Here is a 22500-nt window from a genome sequence, read left to right as displayed (position 1 = left end):
GAGATTTCTTGTCTCTGCTCTGAGGTCCTCCATGGTCAAATCTTTGCTCAGGTGGGGGCTGTGGTGGATCACTGCCGCACTTTGTTGTGTCTTCCTCCTGTTTTGTTTGTGTTGATTTATCTTGTCCTGTGTCCTTGGCTGAGGGAGCAGATGTGTGGTGCAGAAAGTAAAGTAGGCTAGAGGTGAACAGCTTTACTCCTGGCTTGTTAAGGAAAAGTCCATCTGCTTTAAAAAGATGTCTGCGGTCCCAAAAAAATGTTAAAATTGTCAATGAACCGCAGAGAGTGGACGGTACATGCAGTTGAAAGCCATTTGTTCAGTGCCAACAGTCTGCTGAATCTCTCAGCTCCTATTCTGACTGGTGGTATAGGGCCACTGATAAACACCTTCACGTTTAGGGAGCTGACTGAGTTCAGCAGATTCATAAAGTCACGATTCAGCACTTCAGACTGTTGCTTTACAACATCATGTGACCCTATATGCAGTATAATGTTCTTCACAGTTGGGTGTGCTGCCATGATATCCGGGATTCTTTGGGCTAAGTCAGACACCATGTCTTTGGGAAAACAGAGAATTTTGGTGTTTTTACTGCTTTTTATGTCTTTTACAGCAGAGTCACCCACAATCAGAGTTTGGTGCCCAGTCGTTAGCTTTCCCTGTAGATTTTTACTTTTTGAATTGCTCTCAGTCCTTACCCTGCTGTGTGACGATGAGACGCAATCCAGGTCATGTCCAGGGTCCTGCAGCAGAGGAGCAAATCTGTTATCCAGTTGCACACTCAGTTGTTGGGGAGGCATTTTGTTGCTAATTCTCCCTTTGGCAGCTGTCCACGGCTGTGTCCTACTGAGTACAGGGGTAGAAGAGGCGCTCTGCCTGGATGGTAATGCAGGCCAGCCGTTCATATCACAAATCTCAGGGCGCTGTGCCCTGCCCGTTAGTCGTCCTTCCCAGGAAAAGGATTTACTCTTAGGCTTTGCACCAAAAGAGTTCCAGGGAGGACTACCACTTGTTGATTTATTACCTATCCCACAGCCCTCCTGTTTGTCCGTAGTCTTGCTGGTGCTAGTTAGCCGTGTGTTGGCATGCTTCTGTCCATTGTTTTGGGTCAATGGTAAAGTGGTGTCATTCCCACATGATCCGTTCACTTCCAGGTTTACTTCTAACCGTTGAAGTTTGGTTTCCAGAATAACAATCTTCTGAAGGAGTTTGTAGTAGTCCTCCATGGAGAAGGGAGGCATCTTGCTGCTAATTAGCTTTAGCTACAATCACTTTAGGACAGGCTTGAGCTATTGGTAGGCCACACTCACGCACAAAAATGTTGAAATATGGCAATAGCCTACTATGTCTACAAAAAATGCAAAGCGTCTGCACTGTAAGAAGCAGGAAGCACAGGTCAGAGACTACAGGTGAGAGAGGACAGGAGAGAGGACAGCTGAGAGAGGACAGGTCAGTGAGGACAGGTCAGAGACTACAGGTGAGAGAGGACAGGAGAGAGGACAGCTGAGAGAGGACAGGTCAGTGAGGACAGGTCAGAGACTACAGGTGAGAGAGGACAGGAGAGAGGACAGCTGAGAGAGGACAGGTCAGTGAGGACAGGTCAGAGACTACAGGTCAGTGAGGACAGGTCAGAGACTACAGGTCAGTGAGGACAGGTCAGAGACTACAGGTCAGTGAGGACAGGTCAGAGACTACAGGTGAGAGAGGACAGGTCAGAGACTACAGGAGAGAGGACAGGTGAGAGACTACAGGTGAGAGAGGACAGGTCAGAGACGACAGGTGAGAGAGTACAGGTGAGAGAGGACAGGTCAGAGACTACAGGAGAGAGAGTACAGGTGAGAGAGGACAGGTGAGAGAGGACAGGTGAGAGAGGACAGGTGAGAGAGGACAGGTGAGAGAGGACAGGTGAGAGACTACAGGTGAGAGACTACAGGTGAGAGACTACAGGTCAGAGAGGACAGGTGAGAGAGGACAGGTGAGAGACTACAGGAGAGAGGACAGGTCAGAGACGACAGGTGAGAGGACAGGTGAGAGAGGACAGGTGAGAGAGGACAGGTGAGAGAGGCAAGGCAGCTTTATTTGTATAGCACATTTCAGCAACAGGGCAATTCAAAGTGCTTTACATGAAAACAGATTAAAAAATTTAAAACAGATAAAATACGAGAATAAAAGTTACAGTGCAGTATAAGAAATTAAACATTGAAGAGCAGTTAAAACAGTTAAATATATAAAAGCAGATAAAATAGGAATTTCTCTTTTTATGCTTATATAGATTGTCATACAGTGTCAACAATGCAACTTCAGTATAACAAATGAAGTTATTTAAAGAAAGGCAACATCAAAAAGAAAGGTCTTCAGCCTTGATTTAAAGAACAGAGAGTTGCGGCAGACCTGCAGTTTTCTGGGAGTTTGTTCCAGATATGTGGAGCATAGAAACTAAACGCTGCTTCCCCCTGTTTAGTTCTGACTCTGGGGACAACAAGCAGACCTGTCCCAGACCACCTGAGAGGTCTGGGGGGGTCATAGTGTAGTAGAAAATCAGAAATGTATTTCGGCCCTAAACCGTTTAGTGATTTATAAACCAACAGAAGTTTTTGAAATCAATTCTTTGAGGCACTGGAAGCCAGTGTAGAGACTTCAGAACTGGAGTGATGTGATCCACTTTCTTGGTCTTAGTGAGGACTGGAGCAGCAGCGTTCTGAATCAGCTGCAGCTGTCTGATTGATTTTTTAGGGAGACCTGTAAAGACTCCGTTACAGTAGTCTAGTCTACTGAAGATAAAAGCATGGACAAGTTTTTCCAAGTCCTGCTGAGACATAAGTCCTTTAACCCTTGATATATTTTTAAGGTGGTAATAGGCTGACTTTGTAATTGTCTTAATGTGGCTGTTAAAATTCAGGTCTGAGTCCATGACTACACCAAGATTTCTGGCTTTGTCTGTTGTTGTTAACATTATCGTTTGAAGCTGTGTGCTGACTTTTAATCGTTCCTCTTTTGCTCCAAAAACAACCACCTCAGTTTTTTCTTCATTTAATTTAAGAAAGTTCTGGCACATCCAGTCGTTAATTTGTTGAATGCACTTAGTCAGTTGTTGTATTGGACTATAGTCACCTGGCGATAAGGTTATATAAATTTGTGTGTCATCCGCATAACTATGGTAACTTATTTTATTGTTTTCCATAATTTGAGCCAGTGGAAGCATGTAGATGTTAAACAGGAGAGGCCCCAGAACTGAGCCTTGGGGAACTCCACACGTCATATTTGTATGCTCAGATGTATAATTCCCTATAGACACAAAGTAGTCCCTATTCTTTAAATAAGACTCAAACCACTTTAGTACTGAGCCAGAAATGCCAACCCAGTTTTCCAATCGGTCTAGTAATATGTCGTGGTCGACCGTATCAAATGCAGCACTGAGATCAAGTAGTACCAAGACTGAAATTTTGCCACTATCTGTGTTTAAGTGGATGTCATTAAAGACTTTAACAAGAGCTGTCTCAGTGCTGTGGTGTGGTCGGAAACCCGACTGGAAGGCATCAAAACTGTTGTTTAGTGACAAGAAAAGGTTGAGTTGTAGAGAAACCGTTTTTTCAATGATTTTACTTAAAAATGGAATACAGCCACTAGGCATGCAGCCTGGACCCAGCACATATTAGTTAAAGCTTGTTTCATTCTGTACACAAGCATACTTATCAGTCTGGGGAGAAGGAGTTAGCTGCCGTCCTGGAGGGGGCAGAGGGGCCTGGCATTTTACTGTCAGTGGTTGAGTCCAAACAGGGTCAGTTTGATGCTGGGGGCGAGTGATGGGAGAAGGTAGTGGGGTAAACTTGGTTCCAGCATCTACCAGCTGCTCCATCCGGTCAGTGAACCCCAACATGTGGCAGGGGGACACAGGGGAAAGGGTGAGTGGGGAGAGCGATGGATCCTCAAAGGCGTTGGTGATGGTACGGGGGTTTGAGGAGTGTTGGACGGGTGAAGGGGGGTTGAGATTTCTTGTCTCTGCTCTGAGGTCCTCCATGGTCAAATCTTTGCTCAGGTGGGGGCTGTGGTGGATCACTGCCGCACTTTGTTGTGTCTTCCTCTTGTTTTGTTTGTGTTGATTTATCTTGTCCTGTGTCCTTGGCTGATGGAGCAGATGTGTGGTGCAGAAAGTAAAATAGGCTAGAGGTGAACAGCTTTACTCCTGGCTTGTTAAGGAAAAGTCCATCTGCTTTAAAAAGATGTCTGCGGTCCCAAAAAAATGTTAAAATTGTCAATGAACCGCAGAGAGTGGACGGTACATGCAGTTGAAAGCCATTTGTTCAGTGCCAACAGTCTGCTGAATCTCTCAGCTCCTCTTCTGACTGGTGGTATAGGGCCACTGATAAACACCTTCACGTTTAGGGAGCTGACTGAGTTCAGCAGATTCATAAAGTCACGATTCAGCACTTCAGACTGTTGCTTTACAACATCATGTGACCCTATATGCAGTATAATGTTCTTCACAGTTGGGTGTGCTGCCATGATATCCGGGATTCTTTGGGCTAAGTCAGACACCATGTCTTTGGGAAAACAGAGAATTTTGGTGTTTTTACTGCTTTTTATGTCTTTTACAGCAGAGTCACCCACAATCAGAGTTTGGTGCCCAGTCGTTAGCTTTCCCTGTAGATTTTTACTTTTTGAATTGCTCTCAGTCCTTACCCTGCTGTGTGACGATGAGACGCAATCCAGGTCATGTCCAGGGTCCTGCAGCAGAGGAGCAAATCTGTTATCCAGTTGCACACTCAGTTGTTGGGGAGGCATTTTGTTGCTAATTCTCCCTTTGGCAGCTGTCCACGGCTGTGTCCTACTGAGTACAGGGGTAGAAGAGGCGCTCTGCCTGGATGGTAATGCAGGCCAGCCGTTCATATCACAAATCTCAGGGCGCTGTGCCTGCCCGTTAGTCGTCCTTCCCAGGAAAAGGATTTACTCTTAGGCTTTGCACCAAAAGAGTTCCAGGGAGGACTACCACTTGTTGATTTATTACCTATCCCACAGCCCTCCTGTTTGTCCGTAGTCTTGCTGGTGCTAGTTAGCCGTGGGTTGGCATGCTTCTGTCCATTGTTTGGGGTCAATGGTAAAGTGGTGTCATTCCACATGATCCGTTCACTTCCAGGTTTACTTCTAACCGTTGAAGTTTGGTTTCCAGAATAACAATCTTCTGAAGGAGTTTGTAGTAGTCCTCCATGGAGAAGGGAGGCATCTTGCTGCTAATTAGCTTTAGCTACAATCACTTTAGGACAGGCTTGAGCTATTGGTAGGCCACGCTCACGCACAAAAATGTTGAAATATGGCAATAGCCTACTATGTCTACAAAAAATGTATAGTCCAGTGATTTATAAGTATCCAAGAGCCGCTGCTCATAGTTTCTCTCAGAGGAAAAGTAAGATTATCAGCAGAAATATGCAAGCAGAGGCAGGAGCAAGCAGCAAAGCGTCTGCACTGTAAGAAGCAGGAAGCACAGGTCAGAGACTACAGGTGAGAGAGGACAGGAGAGAGGACAGCTGAGAGAGGACAGGTCAGTGAGGACAGGTCAGAGACTACAGGTGAGAGAGGACAGGTCAGAGACTACAGGTGAGAGAGGACAGGTCAGTGAGGACAGGTCAGAGACTACAGGTGAGAGGACAGGTGAGAGAGGACAGGTGAGAGAGGACAGGTGAGAGAGGACAGGTGAGAGAGGACAGGTGAGTACAGGCGAGAGAGGACAGGTGAGAGAGGACAGGTGAGAGAGGACAGGTGAGTGAGTACAGGCGAGAGAGGACAGGTGAGAGAGGACAGGTGAGAGAGGACAGGTGTGAGAGGACAGGTGAGAGAGGACAGGTCAACCCATACATAGGGATCTCAGCTGATTACTGACATTGAAGAGGTGATAGAATGATTATAGAGTATTTCACACAGTTCCTTAAAGAGCTGATAGAATGTTAAACCCATGTTACCTCCTCATAGTGTAATAAGGACAGTTTGGAGGTAACTAGGACAGACAGAGAAGCTCACAGTCCCATTGACACCTCTGTCCTCTGAAAATCTCACAATGGTAAACTGCCTCTGAAAACAGGAGAATCTCAACGAGACATTTACGTGTGTGTGTGTGTGTGTGTGTGTGTGTAGGTGCAGTGGTTCAGTCAGTATAAGAAGTCTCTGGCGTCCTTCATGCGGTCTCTAGGGGGGGGCGAGGGTCTGGACATCACTCAGGACATGAAGCCCCCCAAGAGCCTTTACATCGAGGTAAACGGTGTATTCTGGACCTTTTTATCTGTATGTTTATGTGTGTATTCACTGTGTGTGTGTGTGTGTGTGTGTGTGTGTATATATATATACACACACACACACACACACACACACACACACACACACACACACACACACACACACACACACACACACACACACATACATACAGGTCACACACATTCGTGTGCTCAAACTGAGAAATTGTCTCTTGCAATTTACTGCAATTTCCACATACATGTACACATATTCTAGTATACTTTGTGTTTTCCAGGTGAGGTGTTTAAAGGACCACGGAGAGTTTGAGATCGATGATGGAACTGTGATCCTGCTGAAGAAGAACAGTCAGGTCAGATTTTATGTATATATATATATATATATATTACTTGTGATTGTTCCTCATTATCCTAATTTATCAAATACTTTTTCTTTTTCAGAAAGTTTTAATGTCTTTCTGTTTTTCTTAGGTGTGTGTGTGTGTGTGTGTGTGTGTGTGTGTGTGTGTGTGTGTGTGTGTGTGTATATTCTCTGAGTGAACGTATCCAACAGGAAGTAGTCACCTTAACGTCCGTGTGTCTGTCTGCAGCACTTCCTGCCGCGGTGGAAATGTGAGCAGCTGATTCGTCAGGGCGTCCTGGAGCACGTCATGTCCTGACGGAGGAACAGCTGACAGACAACCCAGGGCTTCCATTGGCCGACAGCAGAGGACCATTCATCCAATCATCAAACGTTTTCTTTTACACAGCAGACAGATGTCATGAACTCAAACGTCCAGATTCACTACGGCCCCTGAATGCACACACAGTTTAATTCAGTTTCTTCTTTTATTCTGATGTAAAAAATAAAGTCTCTTTTTCTAAATTCATGTTCAGGGTTAGTTACTTTCTATCTCTGCCAGTGGAAGCAAAGAACAGATATTAAAGTGCCCATATTATATCACTTTTTCTGGGATTTGGGGAGTTATTTTGTGACTCTGGTGCTTCCACACACATACAAACTTTGATAAAAACCATAACAGTATATAATGGAGCAGCAGGTCCCGTGTCTCTGGACGGAGACCAGTGAAGTCTCTTTCCCGGTGATGCTGAGCGTTACTGAGCAGCCTCCAACTGAGCTTGAAGACGTAGATGTGACGTGAGCAACCTGTCTGAAAGTTGGAAGTCTTCTGGTATCTGTGCCAAGAGAAATCTCAATCATTCCCAATCTAGCAGAGACTGGAGAGCGTAGGTATATGTAAGGAGATAACATAGACACAGGCTAATTATGATCACTAAAATGATAGTTAACATTAGTAATTAAACTTAAACAGCTAATGGAAGTCCAAACTGCCTGAGAGCTTCTCCTGTACTATACGGTAATTCCTCTACTATGAGACAGTAAGTCTCGTGGTTATGACCCATCGTTAGCCTATTTTATAAAAACGTCTGCTACGGAGCCATAACGTGAGCTACAAGGTAATGGAGCCTTTTATACATTGTCGTGTTTCTTTAGAAATAAACAACGGACAATAGAGTCTTTAAACTCTTCAGATGTAAAGTTATTCTCTGTCAAAGTGACGTCAGAATGAATGGGAGTCAATGGGATGCTAACGGGAGGTGATGGCTTGGGTAGCATTAAAATGGCGCCATAGGAGGTTTGAAGAAGCTCTGAAGCGAAGCTTACCGCTGTTTAGAGTGAGATACGGTTTTCTGAATGTGTCCTGCCTTCAGTCTCTGGGTGAGCTGGTCAAAATCTGCACGGCTTTCTACGTCAGTAGCTGAGACGAGGGGCTAGGGGGCTAACCGTTAGCATGCTAGCTCGTTCTGAATGGCAAAACACTGCTACAACACACACTAGTTCACCATAATCTACAAAGAACTGCTTCCATGTCCCTGTTTCTGCAGGTATTCACACAAAGTTGGAAGTGCGCCCTCGTTTAGAAGAAGTCTCCCGGTTAATCCTGCCTTGTACTACTGAAGTTGGAGAAACAGCTAGCTAGCTCATGTAGTCCTTACCTAGCTACTGAGCATGTGATCTTACCTAGCTACTGATCATGTGATCTTACCTAGCTACTGATCATGTGATCTACCTAGCTACTGATCATGTGATCTACCTAGCTACTGATCATGTGATCTTACCTAGCTACTGATCATGTGATCTTACCTAGCTACTGATCATGTGATCTTACGAATGAGCATAATATAATATGAGCTCTTTAAAAACCGGCTCCAACTGAAGAAACAACGCTGTGTGATAAAACATATTTAATGTAGTTTTCATATTACAGTATGATACATACATGTCTGTCTGACTCACTCTTTGGTGCACGGACAGACAGACAGGCAGATGGAGAGACAGACAGGTGTGTGATTTGGTTGGTTGTACCTGAACAGGAAGCGAGAGCTCTCACTCTGACGGGGAAATACAGACTGAAACACACCTCACCAAAAATACCTCTCATTTTGATACCAAAATAACAATAAAAAATATATAGAACAAAGTAAATAATACCCTCATGGCTGAAATACTTCAGAGTGTGTATGTGTGTGTTATCATGTGTGTGTTATCATGTGTGTGTGTGTCTGTATGTGTGTGTGTTACCTAAGTGTGTGTCTGTGTGTGTATGTCTATGTGTGTGTGTGTGTCTATGTGTGTATGGGTTACCTAAGTGTGTGTGTGTGTGTTTATGTGTGTGTGTTACCTAAGTGTGTGTGTGTGTGTTTGTTACCTAAGTGTGTGTGTGTGTGTGTGTGTGTGTGTGTTTATGTGTGTTACCTAAGAGTGTGTGTGTAGACTAGATGTAACAGGTGAGTGTGACGGTGATGACTCATGTATAAGAGGCCACGCCCACACCTGATGTACCTGGGAGTCAGACTCCTCTACTCTCCACCTTTGGATTTATTAAGCAGCGTTTTTCAGACAAAAACCATCTCCGTCTACACCAGAGATTTAGCAGATTCTCTGACGTTACTAAACGTAACAAGACAGAAAAAAGCTACAAACTTCCATGAAAAACATTGGAAAAAAATGACAAAAAAAGTTGTAATAAAATGAGTAAAACGTTGAAAGAATGTGACGTGTAAACAGCCAAAGATAGTGGTTTTTAAACCAACACGTAGCAGTGTAAACGTAGGCTGACTGGCGTCAGCGTCGTCCTTCCCAAATGTCTCCGTTTGGGTCAAGCAACATCTCAGTTTCTCAAACCTAGACGGGGGCAGCAGAGTTTTCCAAAAGTTAAAAGGTCCCATGGCATGAAAATATCACTTTATGAGGTTTTTTAACATTAATATGAGTTCCCCCAGCCTGCTATGGTCCCCCAGTGACTAGAAATGGTGATAGGTGTAAACCGAGCCCTGGTATCCTGCTCTGACTTTCAGAAAATGAAAACTCAGATGGACCAATCAGGAATCTTCCCTTTATGACGTCATAAGGGGAAAGGTTACCTCCCCTTTCTCTGCTTTGCCCACCCAGAGATACGGTATTAGGGGACCACTAAGGTCTATATAAAGAGACTTCAGATACAGTATTAGGGGACCACTAAGGTCTATATAAAGAGACTTCAGATACAGTATTAGGGGACCACTAAGGTCTATATAAAAGAGACTTCAGATACAGTATTAGGGGACCAATAAGGTCTATATAAAGAGACTTCAGATACAGTATTAGAGGACCACTAAGGTCTATATAAAGAGACTTCAGATACAGTATTAGGGGACCACTAAGGTCTATATAAAAGAGACTCAGATACAGTATTAGGGGACCACTAAGGTCTATAAAAGAGACTTCAGATACAGTATTAGGGGACCACTAGGTCTATATAAAAGCATCCAAAAAGCAGCATGTCATGGGACCTTTAAAGTTTTAGGGGCTCGGGGCCCAAAGGAGTAAGATATCAGTTATTAAACCGAAACGTAGCAGTGTAGATGTAGCCACAGCATCTCACCTGGTTACTGGTTCTCAGCTCTGCTTATTCATTTTTTTGCAGAGAAGATTATCTCCTCAGGTCACTTTTAAATTCATGATTTTTTCAATGAAGTTTGGTGGAATCACAACAGATGCTGAGACATTTGCTCATCGTCTGTGAGATTTGGGAATCCAAACTAACCCTCGAAAGCACCAAAAGTCTCTCAAAAACAGACTAACTGACCGATCCCTCGAGCTGCTCCAGGCTCCATCTCCAGCGCTACGTTTTGGGTTTTTAAGCGTTTGAGTTTGGAGCCCAAAGTGATCTCCGTGCACCGAGAGTTTTTATCTCCAGTAGAGGAACTAATCTCTGTTTAAACTAACACGCCCAAAACCTCATATCTCATCACATCCTGGTATACTGGACATACACAGGAGGCAGCGTGGAGACTGCAGAGCAGGGGAATGAGAGGGGGAACGCCAGAGCAGGGGGAATGAGAGGGGGGAACGCCAGAGCAGGGGGAATGAGAGGGGGAAACACCAGAGCAGGGGGAATGAGAGGGGGGAACGCCAGAGCAGGGGAATGAGAGGGGGGAACGCCAGAGCAGGGGGAATGAGAGGGGGAACGCCAGAGCAGGGGGAATGAGAGGGGGAACGCCAGAGCAGGGGGAATGAGAGGGGGGGAACACCAGAGCAGGGGGAATGAGAGGGGGAACGCCAGAGCAGGGGGAAGAGAGGGGGGAACGCCAGAGCAGGGGGAATGAGAGGGGGGAACGCCAGAGCAGGGGGAATGAGAGGGGGGGAACACCAGAGCAGGGGAATGAGAGGGAGAATGTCAGAGCAGGGGGAATGAGAGGGGAGAACGTCAGAGCAGGGGGAATGAGAGGGGGAACGGCAGAGCATGGGGGAATGAGAGGGGAACGCCAGAGCAGGGGGAATGAGAGGGGGAAACACCAGAGCAGGGGGAATGAGAGGGGGGAACGCCAGAGCAGGGGGAATGAGAGGGGGGAACGCCAGAGCAGGGGGAATGAGAGGGGGGAACACCAGAGCAGGGGGAATGAGAGGGGGGAACGCCAGAGCAGGGGGAATGAGAGGGGGAAACACCAGAGCAGGGGGAATGAGAGGGAGAATGTCAGAGCAGGGGAATGAGAGGGGGGAACGTCAGAGCAGGGGGAATGAGAGGGGGGAACGGCAGAGCAGGGGGAATGAGAGGGGAGAACGTCAGAGCAGGGGGAATGAGAGGGGGGGAACACCAGAGCAGGGGGAATGAGAGGGGGAAACACCAGAGCAGGGGGAATGAGAGGGGAGAACGTCAGAGCAGGGGGAATGAGAGGGGGGGAACACCAGAGCAGGGGGATGAGAGGGGGAAACGCCAGAGCAGGGGAAGAATGAGGGGAGAACGTCAGAGCAGGGGAATGAGAGGGGGGGAACACCAAGCAGGGGGACATGAGAGGGGGAAACGTAGCAGAAAATATTCCTTTTTAAACCATAACGTGGAGATGTAGCATCAGTAAAACTGATCTCAGACCAGCTGCTGTAGTGTCAGTGCTACGTGGCGAACTACGCGGCGAGCTACGTGGCGGCTACGTGGCGAGCTATGTGATGAGCGAGGCAGGGACGATCTCTTGCAGCAGTTTGTTCAGAGCGCTGACTTTGTCCTCCAGCTGGAAGTTCTTCTTCTCGGCGTGTTTCTGCCGCTGCTCGGTGACCTGCAGAGCCTTCATCAGCTGGGAGTTCTCCACGTACAGATCCTTCAGCAACGCACTCGACTTCCTGTTCCTCGCCAGCTGCAGGAAACAACAGCCAGACGACAAGCAGACGACAGATTAGCGTGTGTGTGAGGTGTGGTGTGTGTGTGTGAAGGTGTGTGTGTGTGTGAGGTGTGTGTGTGTGTGTGTGAGGTGTGTGGTGTGAGGTGTGTGTGTGGTGTGTGTGTGAGGTGTGTGTGTGTGAGGTGTGTGTGTGTGTGTGTGAGGTGTGTGTGTGGGGTGTGTGTGGTGTGTGTGAGGTGTGTGTGTGAGGTGTGTGTGTGTGTGTTTCTGTGTGTGTGTGAGGTGTGTGTGTGTGTGTGTGTGTGTTTCTGTGTGTGTGTGTTTCTGTGTGTGTGTGTGTGTGTGTGGTGTTTCTGTGTGTGTGTGTGTGTGTGTGTGTGTGTGTGTGAGTGTGTGTGTGTGTGTGTGTGTGTGTGAGGTGTGTGTGTGAGGTGTGTGTGTGAGGTGTGTGTGTGTGTGTGTGTGTGTGTGGTGAGGTGTGTGTGTGTGTGTGTGTTTCTGTGTGTGTGTGTGTGTGTGTGTGTGTGAGTGTGTGTGTGAGTGTGTGTGTGTGAGGTGGTGGTGTGTGTGTGTGTGTGAGGTGGTGTGAGGTGTGTGGTGTGTTGTGTGTGGTGTGAGTGTGGTGTGTGGGTGTGGTGGGTGTGTGGTGTGTGGTGTGTGAAGTGTGTGTGGGTGGGGTGTGTGTGTGGTGTGTGTGAGGTGTGTGTGTGGTGGGTGTGTGTGAGGTGTGTGTGTGTGTGAGCTGTGTGTGAGGTGTGTGTGAGGTGTGGTGGGTGTGTGTGTGAGGTGTGTGTGTGTGTGGTGTGTGTGAGGTGTGTGTGTGTGAGCTGTGTGTGACGGTGTGTGTGAGGTGTGTGTGTGGAGGTGTGTGTGAGTGTGTGTGTGTGAGGTGTGTGTGAGGTGTGGGTGTGTGTGTGAGGTGTGTTGGTGTGGTGCGTGTGTGTGAGGTGTGTGTGTGTGTGTGAGGTGTGTGTGTGTGTTTGTGGTGTGTTGTGAGGTGTGTGTGTGTGTGAGGTGTGTGTGAGGTGTGTGTGTGTGTGTGAGGTGTGTGTGTGTGTGTGTGAGGTGTGTGTGAGGTGTGTGTGTGTGTGAGGTGTGTGTGTGAGGTGTGTGTGTGTGTGTGTGTGAGGTGTGTGTGTGTGTGTGTGAGGTGTGTGTGTGTGAGGTGTGTGTGTGTGTGTGTGGGTGAGGTGTGGTTGTGTGGGTGTGTGTGTGTGTGTAGGTGTGTGTGGAGGTGTGGTGGTGTGTGTGAGGTGTGTGTGTGTGAGGTGTGGGAGGTGTGGGTGTGTGTGGTGTGTGTGTGTGTGAGGTGTGTGTGAGGTGTGTGTGGTGTGTGTGAGGTGTGTTGTTGTGAGTGTGTGTGTGTGTGTGTTGTGGTGGTGTGTGAACCTGTTCTGTGAGCTCCTGGACTTTCTCCTGCAGAACCATCCGACGCCCTTCAGCTTGGTCTCCAGCTCCTGCATCCTCTGCTGCAGGGCAGACAGCGCTTCTCATACTGATCCTGAACACAACACACACACACACCACACACACACACACACACACACACACACACAACACACACACACACACACACACACACACAGAGACAGACAGACAGACAGACAGACAGACAGACGGACAGACCAGAGGGACCAAAATGTTTTCTGTAAATACGACGTGATGCTGAGCAGAGCAGAGTTCAGGATTAGTTCCTTTGTTTCCAAACTGCGTTGGAACTAACATGGAGCTGCTAAAAGATCCTAAGATGAGGTCAGCCGTTGCTATTATCTTGTTAAACCAGCTACATTAATCCAGTGCAATACTTATTTCAGGATCAACTCTCCAAGACATGTCTGTGTGTATGTCATGTCCATTTTATGTTGTTATACATATTCTCTTTGTTTTTCCTACTTGGAGTTTATGTCATTGAGGTAGTTTAATGTATATGCCTGTATGTCTGGCTGTATTAATCTCATGTATGTGTGGTCTCGGGCTGTCAGCATTACGCGTTATCGCCGATGCAATAAGGGCCGCCGCGGGGATTTTGGTCCCCGATTAATTTTTTTTAATCGCAGAATTCAGAGAATTAAAAGAAATTATGGTATTGACAGCACTATATAGTTTACTACACGATATGGACTCTAGTAATGGCATGAGGATTTGTAGTGTTTTAGTTATGCTACTGTGCGGATTGTGCAAGCATGCACAGATTCACTACATTTTTCTCTTTGTGTTTACAGGCAATAAATCATCTGCAATCTTAAAATCAAGTTCCATAACGTAACTTTCTCTTTGCATGTCATTTGATCCCAATCAAGATCCACTGGTAAGAATGGCTTTCCATGTTCTGAATGCCAACTAATAGAATTTTAATCAGCGTGATACAATATGCGATTATCGACGAATAACGAAATTGTTTGTAAGTGTGTTTGACAGCCCTCGTTTTCGTATGTATTATGTGAATGTCTTTCCTTTCTTTTCTATACGCGAGCTACCAGATGCACAAAGAATTTCGAGCCTTGGCTGACAATAAAGTCGTAGCGTACACGTATCGTATCGTAGAATTGTTCACCTGTCTTCCCGGCCGATAGCTGAGACGCTGCCCTGCTGATTCTGAAGTCTCAGCTGCTCCTCCAGCTGCTGACTCTTCCTCTGCGCCTCCCGCAGCCTGGCGTGCGGTGCAGCTCTTCGCGTCTGCTGGCTCGCTGTAACCGTCGGCCCAAGCCTACACCGCTGCGCATCTCTGCAGCGCCGCGCGTGCTGCGCTTCAGAAGCCCTGCCGACGCGCCCGTGTCCGCCCGCACCACCTGCACGCGCGCACACAGCACGGTTTCAAAGGTTACTTATAGTAATATTTAAACTGACCTATGTTTCTCAGGTTTCCGTGTCTCAGGCCGTGTCCTGTGGTGTGTCTGTGTCTGTGTTGTGTGTGTGGTGTGTGTGTGTGTGTGTGTCGCTGGATCACCTACAGAGATATACCTTTTAGTTAAGAGTAAGATCCTTTAGTTTAACATGAAACACCCCGAAATCCCCATCACACACCCACTACAGACCTCCATGTACTAATGCAGACGGTTTATCATCGTAAACACACTGTCATTCAAAGTGAGACAGAAACTAATCAAACTACCAAAGCCGTCTTGGTTCATCTTTCCACTGTGCCAACATCACCACTCTGTTGGTTGAAACAACCCTAATTCTTTACATGTGGAAATAGCGGCTTGCTCTAGACACGCTCAAAGGCCTGAGTATTTACATGAGTCTGGTGGAAATACCCTGCTAGGCTCTATACACGCTAAAATGCCTGATTAGTTACATGAGCGTCTGGTGGACATATGCTGGCCTCTATACACACTCAAAGTACTGATTCTTTACATGGCGTTCTGGTGCAAATGCTGGCTCTATACACGACTAACGGTAGTGAATTATACATGTGAGTCTGGTGGAATAGGTGGCTCTATACACCATAAAAAGTCCTGATTATTGACATGGAGTGCTGGTGGAAATCTGCCTGGCTCTATACCACGCTAAGGTAGTGATTCGTTACATGAGTCTGGTGGAAATATGCTGCTCGATACACGCTAAAAGAAAAGTCCTGATATATTTACATGGAGTTCTGGTGAAATATGCTGGCTCTATACACGCTAAAAGTCCTGATTATTTACATGGAGTCTGTGAAATATGCTGCTCTATAGCCGCTAAATTCCAGAGATTATTTACATGAGTACTGTGGAAATATGCTGGTTCTATACACGCTAAAAGTCCTGATATTTACATGAGTCTGGTGGAATAATGCTGCTCTATACACGCTAAAAGTCCTGATTATTACATGGAGTCTGGTGGAAATATGCTGGCTCTATACACGCTAAAGTCTGATTATTTACATGGAGTCTGGTGGAAATATGCTGGCTCTATACACGCTAAAAGTCCTGATTATTTACATGGAATCTGTGAAATATCTGGTCTATACACACTAAAAGTCTTATTATTTACATGGATCTGGTGTAAATATGCTGTTTTCTATACACGCTAAAGGCCTCGATTATTTTACAGGAGCTGGGGAAATATGCGGCTCTAGACCGCTACCAGTCCCTTGATTATTTACATGGAGTCTGGTGCTTGGTGAGGGATTTTCGGTTCGTGTCTGTTTCAGGTTAACTAAAAGATCTTACCTCTTTAACTAAAAGGTCTTCTCTGTAGGGATCCCTCCCATAATGTTGTCACACACTTTTAGCCTATATTATGTGTTATTTACGTGTAATATATTATTAATCTGGGTATCGTTGTTTAGTATCAATGTTGTGTTTTCTCCCGTCCCCGACCTGGTCTGAGCCTGCGTCCGCTCCGGCTCCAGTTGGGTCATTTTTGGTCTTCAGCTTCTGGCTGCTTCCGACCGCTGAAACAATCATGGGGGTCATGTTTAGAAACTATGGGAATCAAATAAGACTAGAGCAGTCTGCATAAAGACTGAAAGCATACTACTAAAAGTACAAGTACCTTACCAAAACATGACTTTTGGTAGGAGTTAAATCGGTGTGTGTGTGTGTTTGTGGGTGTGTGTTGTTTTGTGTGTGTGTGTGTCTGTGTGGTTATTTGTGTGTGTGTCTATTTGTGTGTGTTTGTTTCTATGTGTGTGGGTGTGTTCTATGTGTGTGTGGGGTGTGTGTGTGTTTGTTTGTTGTGTGTTTGTGTTCTGTGTGTGTCTATGGTGGTGTGTGTGTGTGTGTGTGCAGGTGTGTGTGTGGTGTTGGGTCTGGGTGGTGTGGTGTGGGTGTGTGTGGGTGTGTGTGTATGGGGTGTGTCCTGTGTGTCTGTGCATGTGTGTCTGTGTGTATATGTGTGTGTGTGTGGGTCGTGTGTGTATATATTCTGTGTGTGTGTGTACTGTGTCCTTGTATGTGTCGTAGCTGGATGTGTGTGTGTGTGTGTATGTGTGTCTGTGTCTGTGTGTATGTGTGTGTGTGGTATGTGTTGTTCTGTGTGTATGTGCAGTTGTATGTGGTCTGTGTGTGTGTCCGTGTGTGTGTGTCTAGATTGTGGGTGTGTTGGGTAGTGTCCTGTGTTTGTGGTGCTGTGTCGATTTCTGTGTTTCTATGTAGGTATTTGTGGGGGTGTGTGTGTGTGTGTGTGTGTGTCCTGTGTGTGTCGTGTGTGTGTGTTTGTGTGTGGTCATGTGTGTGTGTTGTGTGTGTGTGTGTTGTGTGTGTGTGTGTGTGTGTGTGGGTGTGTGTGTGTGTGTGTTTGTCCGGTTGACGCAGCGCCTTAAAACTGAGTGTTTCTTGGTGTGTGGTTACCTGGTGAGGTCTGGGAGCGCCTTGTTCGGCCTGAGCTTGGTGTGGGTCTCCTCCTCTCCTCCTTGCTTCCTCGCAGAGCGTGCACCAGCTCGCGTTCTCCGGCCCATCGTCCTACCGCTGCCTCTCCAGACTCCTCCACCTGAAAAACCAACGGAGAATGCTGGGCACTCACTAGTAACCACACAGTCTCTCCTTCCCCACCAAAATACCAAAAACACTACCTTTTGTTTGTTTACAGCTAACTCCTCTCCACAATGCAACTAGGGTCTTTTTGTGAATGTATGTCGTCAAACTTAGTTTAAAACAGATTTTTGGACGGAAGCGCAGAGCTTTTAAGATTCCCCCGTATGTCCTCATCTTTATTGGGTCAAAACGGCCTTTTGAATGGGAGTGAATAGGGACACTTTGAGCTGAGCTCAAAATAGCTTATTTTTTACACACTTAAGTTGGGTATCGACGAGACGCAACCAGCTGGCGCGGCAACATGGATGTCATGAGATCGTCGTTGGACTATTGTTATAAAACAAACACCTTGCTGGTGCTCACTGGGGGGTACTCTAAGCGCAAGGCTCACTCTTGAACTAGAGGGTGGCCGCTAATGAAACATAAGGCTTACAGACCCGTTGCCGTTTCTACTGACTAAAGAATAAGGGAAGAAGGTTAAACAACGCAGACCCTGGCAGCTCGTTGTACGTCAATGCCCCCCCCCCCGTGATCTGATTGGGATGCGCTACTTGTGGATTCAAGCCTTTCATTCACCATAAAGATCGCATCTTAACCTGGCCATTACAATAGAGACTGCAGTCCACACTCTGAGAGTCCTGGCATCACGTTGTCGGCTGAACCCGTCAGTCGCCTCCTTGTCCTCCCCCGCTTTGGCTGTCGAGCGCACGCTGGGAATAAAAAAAAAAAAAAGGCCGTTTCGCTACCTCTGCTCGGCGCTTCACAAAGCGGGCAACTCGCCGGCAGGCGATATTTACGTCCTTTTTGGACTGTCACTATGGCTCACGAGCCTACCTGTGATGTCGTCAGATTGTTTGGTGACCCTTTCCCTGACACCATATTGTTACTGTTTTTAGAAGCTGGAGCAATTAATACTATCATTTCAAGGTATGTGCAGACCTTGCTCTGGCGTCCTGGCCGCTTTTCCTGTGCAGCGCGGTCACCGCCTTCCTGAAGTGGCCGAGTTTCCCTGACCACGGCGTCGGAGCTGAGAGCGCCGCTGCTCCTCCTCCGCTCCACGCGTCTGCAGCGACGGCTGCACTTCTGCCACCTGAAGAGACAACCACCACATTCAGGCTACAGTTACACTGCCTACGGTTTCCCCCTCTCATTCCCCCTGCCTCTGTGCTTTTCCCCCCCCTCCTCGTGTTCCCAAGCCTGCTCTGGCGTTCCCCGCGCTCATTCCGCCTGTCGGCGTTTCCCCTCTTCAATTCCCCCCTGCTTCTGCGTTCCATCCTCTCATTCCCCTGGCGCTGGTGTTCCCCCCTCTCATTTCGCCCGTGCTCATGACCGCGTTTCCTCCGCTCATTCCCCCTGCTCTGGTGTTCCCCGTCCATTCCCCTGCTCTGGCGTTTTCTCCTCCGCATGTCCCCCTCTCTGTGTTTCCGCCCTCTCATTCCCCCGTGCTCTGGTCTTTCCCCCACTCATTCCCCCTGCTCTGTCAGGTTGGCGTTTTCCCCTCTCCTTCCCCCGGCTCGGCATTTCCCCCCCTCTCATTTCCCCCTGCTCTGGCTGGCGTTTCCCCCCTCATTCCCCCTGCTCTGGCGTTTCCCCTCTCATCCCCCTGCTTTGCGTTTCCCTCCCTCTCATTTCCCCCTCCTTTGGCGTTTCCCCCTTCCTCACTTTCCCCCTGTCCTGGCTTTCCTCTCCTTTCCCCCCCTTCATGTGGCGTTCCCCTCTCTTCCCGCCTTGCTCCCGGCGGTGCCCCCTCTCATTCCCCCTGCTATCTGGTTGTTTGCGTTTTTGTGGTGTGTTTGTAACCTTTGTTGTTTCGGTCGTCGGCTTTCTCTCAGCAGTTTTGGATTTATCCTCCTCCACCTCGCCTTCAATGCTTTCAGAGTTCGCACCGCTGAGCGCCTCGCCTCCAGGCGCCGACAGACGGCCCACTGGGAAACTTAATAAAACTTGAATTGAAGCCGTCACTCTCACACCCAATCACACACACTGAGCCGAGACTCGAAGGTTCCAGATCTCAAACTGCCTCCACGAGAGATGCAATCCGATAGAGCCGGCCGTGACCAGAATTTGGGGCCGTTTTAACGTGCTCGTGGCCTACCATGACGTCGCCTATCCAGGTCAGTCTGACTATGGTGCATGTTCCCATGCTGTCAACGCTCCACATTAACTGCCACATAATTTTATACCATTACAGTTCTCAAGGACGCAACCACGCACCACCGACACTCTCTACGGCACGGACGCCACGGCAACGAACGCCACAGCACGCTCTCGTTACTCCTTTCTCTCACTTCTCCTCCGGTGTCGCGCTAGTTCTCCACTGTTAGGAACCTGATGAATTAACCTGCAACCTGTCAAGCTGTTTGGAAGTCTCAGCGTGTGTGCAGAAGACTAACAATTTTACATATGCAACACCTGCATAGGAGAAAGTAGGGCTGGCAGGGACGACCACCCAAAACCCTAATCACTATTTCTGTGAGTTGGACAACATCACTCACGTGAAAAGAAGGAAAATGGCTACTACCATTGCTCTTTAGATGGTTGGTGAATGTCCAACACCAGAGTAGTATATGTTGCTATTATATAGTCATTCCTTGTTATCTTTTTCTACCACATTCCTGTAGCAAGCAAAGATAGAAAATTAAATATGGTGTGTGCTGTCGTGGTTCGAAAAAATAATCGGGAATCGACTAAATTCAGTATCAGCTGGTCTACACTCAAAGAAAATCAGAAACGGCCCTTAAGGTGGAATCTGGCATCTCTACTTCTCACCCATGCCCTCTTCCTCAAGTGAAGACCACTAACATGCAGAGAAAGCTCTGAAAAAGCTCGTAAAGTGGACCGGGAGTTGAGATTGGAGTGTTGGCACGATTATACAAGCCAACCTTCCGAACTACACCAGAGCTAGAAAGGCGTCTGATACCTTAACGTGCGTACTTTTTTAACTGTTTTCAAATTTTTTACGTCTGTTCATTTCTTTATTTTTATTTATTATATCTTGGATGTGATAGGATAGCTATCATTGTTGATATGGCCTGTAAGCATGCAAAAAAGGCTAACTAAAAAGTTCATATTATAGTATGTCGGAAAAAAGGTCAAGTTGGCCTGGTGTAGCTCAGTTGGTAGGTGGGGCCCCCTATTAGGAGTTTACTCCGTCTATGCCTTTTTTTTTAGTCATGCGTTAATCAAAGTCTGATCACAAGTCACAGTGGTGTCAGAAAAGAGAGAGATGACCAGCGTGTGTCTGTCCGGCAGGCCTCCTCTGTCTCTGTGTCTGCTCTCTCGCTGTTTTCTGCTGCTCTCTCTGTTCTCTCCTCTTGGTGTTCCCCCTCTCCTTTTCTTCTCTCGCGGCCTCTGTCTCTCTCTCTCAGCTCTCTCTCAGAAGATGGCGCATCGTTTGAAGCACCTCTCCGTGAAGGTGCCTGAGCTCTCGCTCCAAGCCAGCTGCCTCCTCTCCTGCGTCAGACTGCCTGCGCTGCGCTTTCTCTCTCCTGCTGCAACGCCGCGTCCTCTGCAGCTGACGCACCTGAAACCACCCTAACGCTACGGCGGAGCACGCCCGGTGAGGCTTGAGCCCTGTGGTATAGCACGTGAGAGGAGTCAACGTTGAGAGTCTGTTTCTGTTTTGTAAGAACTCTCTCTCTGATACATTTTGTACGCAACTTCGAAGAGTCCAGTAACGCGATGAACTGACACAAAAACGTCGGTCACTTTGCTCAACGTAGTTTCCTTGCCTCCTCCGCTCCTTTTAGACGGCTCCCGCCATGGCGCCTCCCGTTCTGCCATCCGGAGCGCTCCTCTGTCCTCCTCCACGGAGAACGCGCTCAGCTCGGCGTTTTGCTCGTTGCTCAGCTGCATGGGTCCGGCCTGCTCAGCATCCAGACCCTCTCTCACGATACCTGGAGTTTGCAGGACGCACAGAGGAATAGCAAAACAGAGTTTAACATCCCGTCCCTGTTCTTCCTCCCCTGCAGAGCACTCAGGCAAGGTTCCTCTAGCTGATAGTGTCTGTCATGTCTCTCTGTGTTGTGGTCGTCTCGTTTCTGTTCGTGTGTCTGTGTGGTGTCTGCGTATTCTGTCTGGTGATCTGATCATGCCTGCCTGTCATGTCTGTGTCCTCCTGGTGTCTGTCTGCTGCGGTCTCTAGCTGATCTGTAGCTTCCTGTCTGTCCGGTCGTCTCTCTAGCTGTGCTGAGAACGTTTCCCTCTGTAGTGTTTATACTACGTGAACTATAGAGAAAGCGAGAGTCAGTAGATAGCCGTTTGTTTGTGTGATGAGGCCATTAAATATCAGAATCTTTAAGAAGTCTACTCAATTCATTATTCTACACTATTAACATGATATTCTATTCTCACACACACACACACACACACAAGCCCCCCACTCTCACACACACACACACACACACACACAACACACACACACCACACACAGAGCAGACACCACACCCATACACACACACACACACGACCACCACACACACAGACAAGTCATCCACACACAGACACACACGTCTCCACACACAGAGGCAAATCCTACACACACACACAACACCCACACACAGAACGAGACACACATCACTACACCAATCACACACACACACCGACACACACAACAAGCACAACACACCACACCACACACACACACACCCACACAACACAGACAGAGGCAGTCATCACACACACACAGCACCACCAACACACACACCACACACAAAAACAGACAGAACACACATACATCCAGCCAGACATAGGCACACCACACCCACGTACCACGTTACACAAGACATTAACACATACACAACATCCACACACATCACACGACCACACACAAACCAAGGATCACACACACACAGCCCAACAGAGACACTCCACCCACACACAGATACAACACACACACAGACACAACACACACAGCACACACACACAGAGACACACACACACACACACAGATACACACACACCCCACAGATCAGATACAACACACACCACCCACACATATCACTCTACCTCAACAGAGACCCCCACCCCACACATATACACACACACACTACCACAAGACACACACACCACCACACACACAGAGACACACTCACCACACACAACGACAGAGCACACACACACACACACAGTTAAGTTTAAAGAAA

General features: G+C 47.5%; 2 protein-coding genes across 2 annotated transcripts in view; one reads left to right on the top strand and one right to left on the bottom strand.

The window, feature by feature from the left end:
• Nucleotides 1-7017, top strand: part of LOC118493214 (DNA replication complex GINS protein PSF1-like) — a 12724-nt gene extending 5707 nt beyond the window's left edge. Inside the window, exons 5-7 of the mRNA XM_035992246.1 lie at nucleotides 6124-6240; nucleotides 6518-6592; nucleotides 6830-7017. Of these exons, the coding sequence (XP_035848139.1) occupies nucleotides 6124-6240; nucleotides 6518-6592; nucleotides 6830-6898 (261 nt within the window). The 3' untranslated portion in view covers nucleotides 6899-7017. The remainder of the gene's footprint in view (nucleotides 1-6123; nucleotides 6241-6517; nucleotides 6593-6829) is intronic.
• Nucleotides 1-22500, bottom strand: part of LOC116034480 (acetyl-coenzyme A synthetase 2-like, mitochondrial) — a 575508-nt gene that overhangs the window by 335468 nt on the left and 217540 nt on the right. The gene's annotated exons all lie outside the window — the stretch shown is intronic.

Source organism: Sander lucioperca, chromosome 15 (assembly GCF_008315115.2).
Source record: "Sander lucioperca isolate FBNREF2018 chromosome 15, SLUC_FBN_1.2, whole genome shotgun sequence".
Classification (NCBI taxonomy): domain Eukaryota; kingdom Metazoa; phylum Chordata; class Actinopteri; order Perciformes; family Percidae; genus Sander; species Sander lucioperca.
This window is presented reverse-complemented; position numbering and strand designations above follow the sequence as displayed.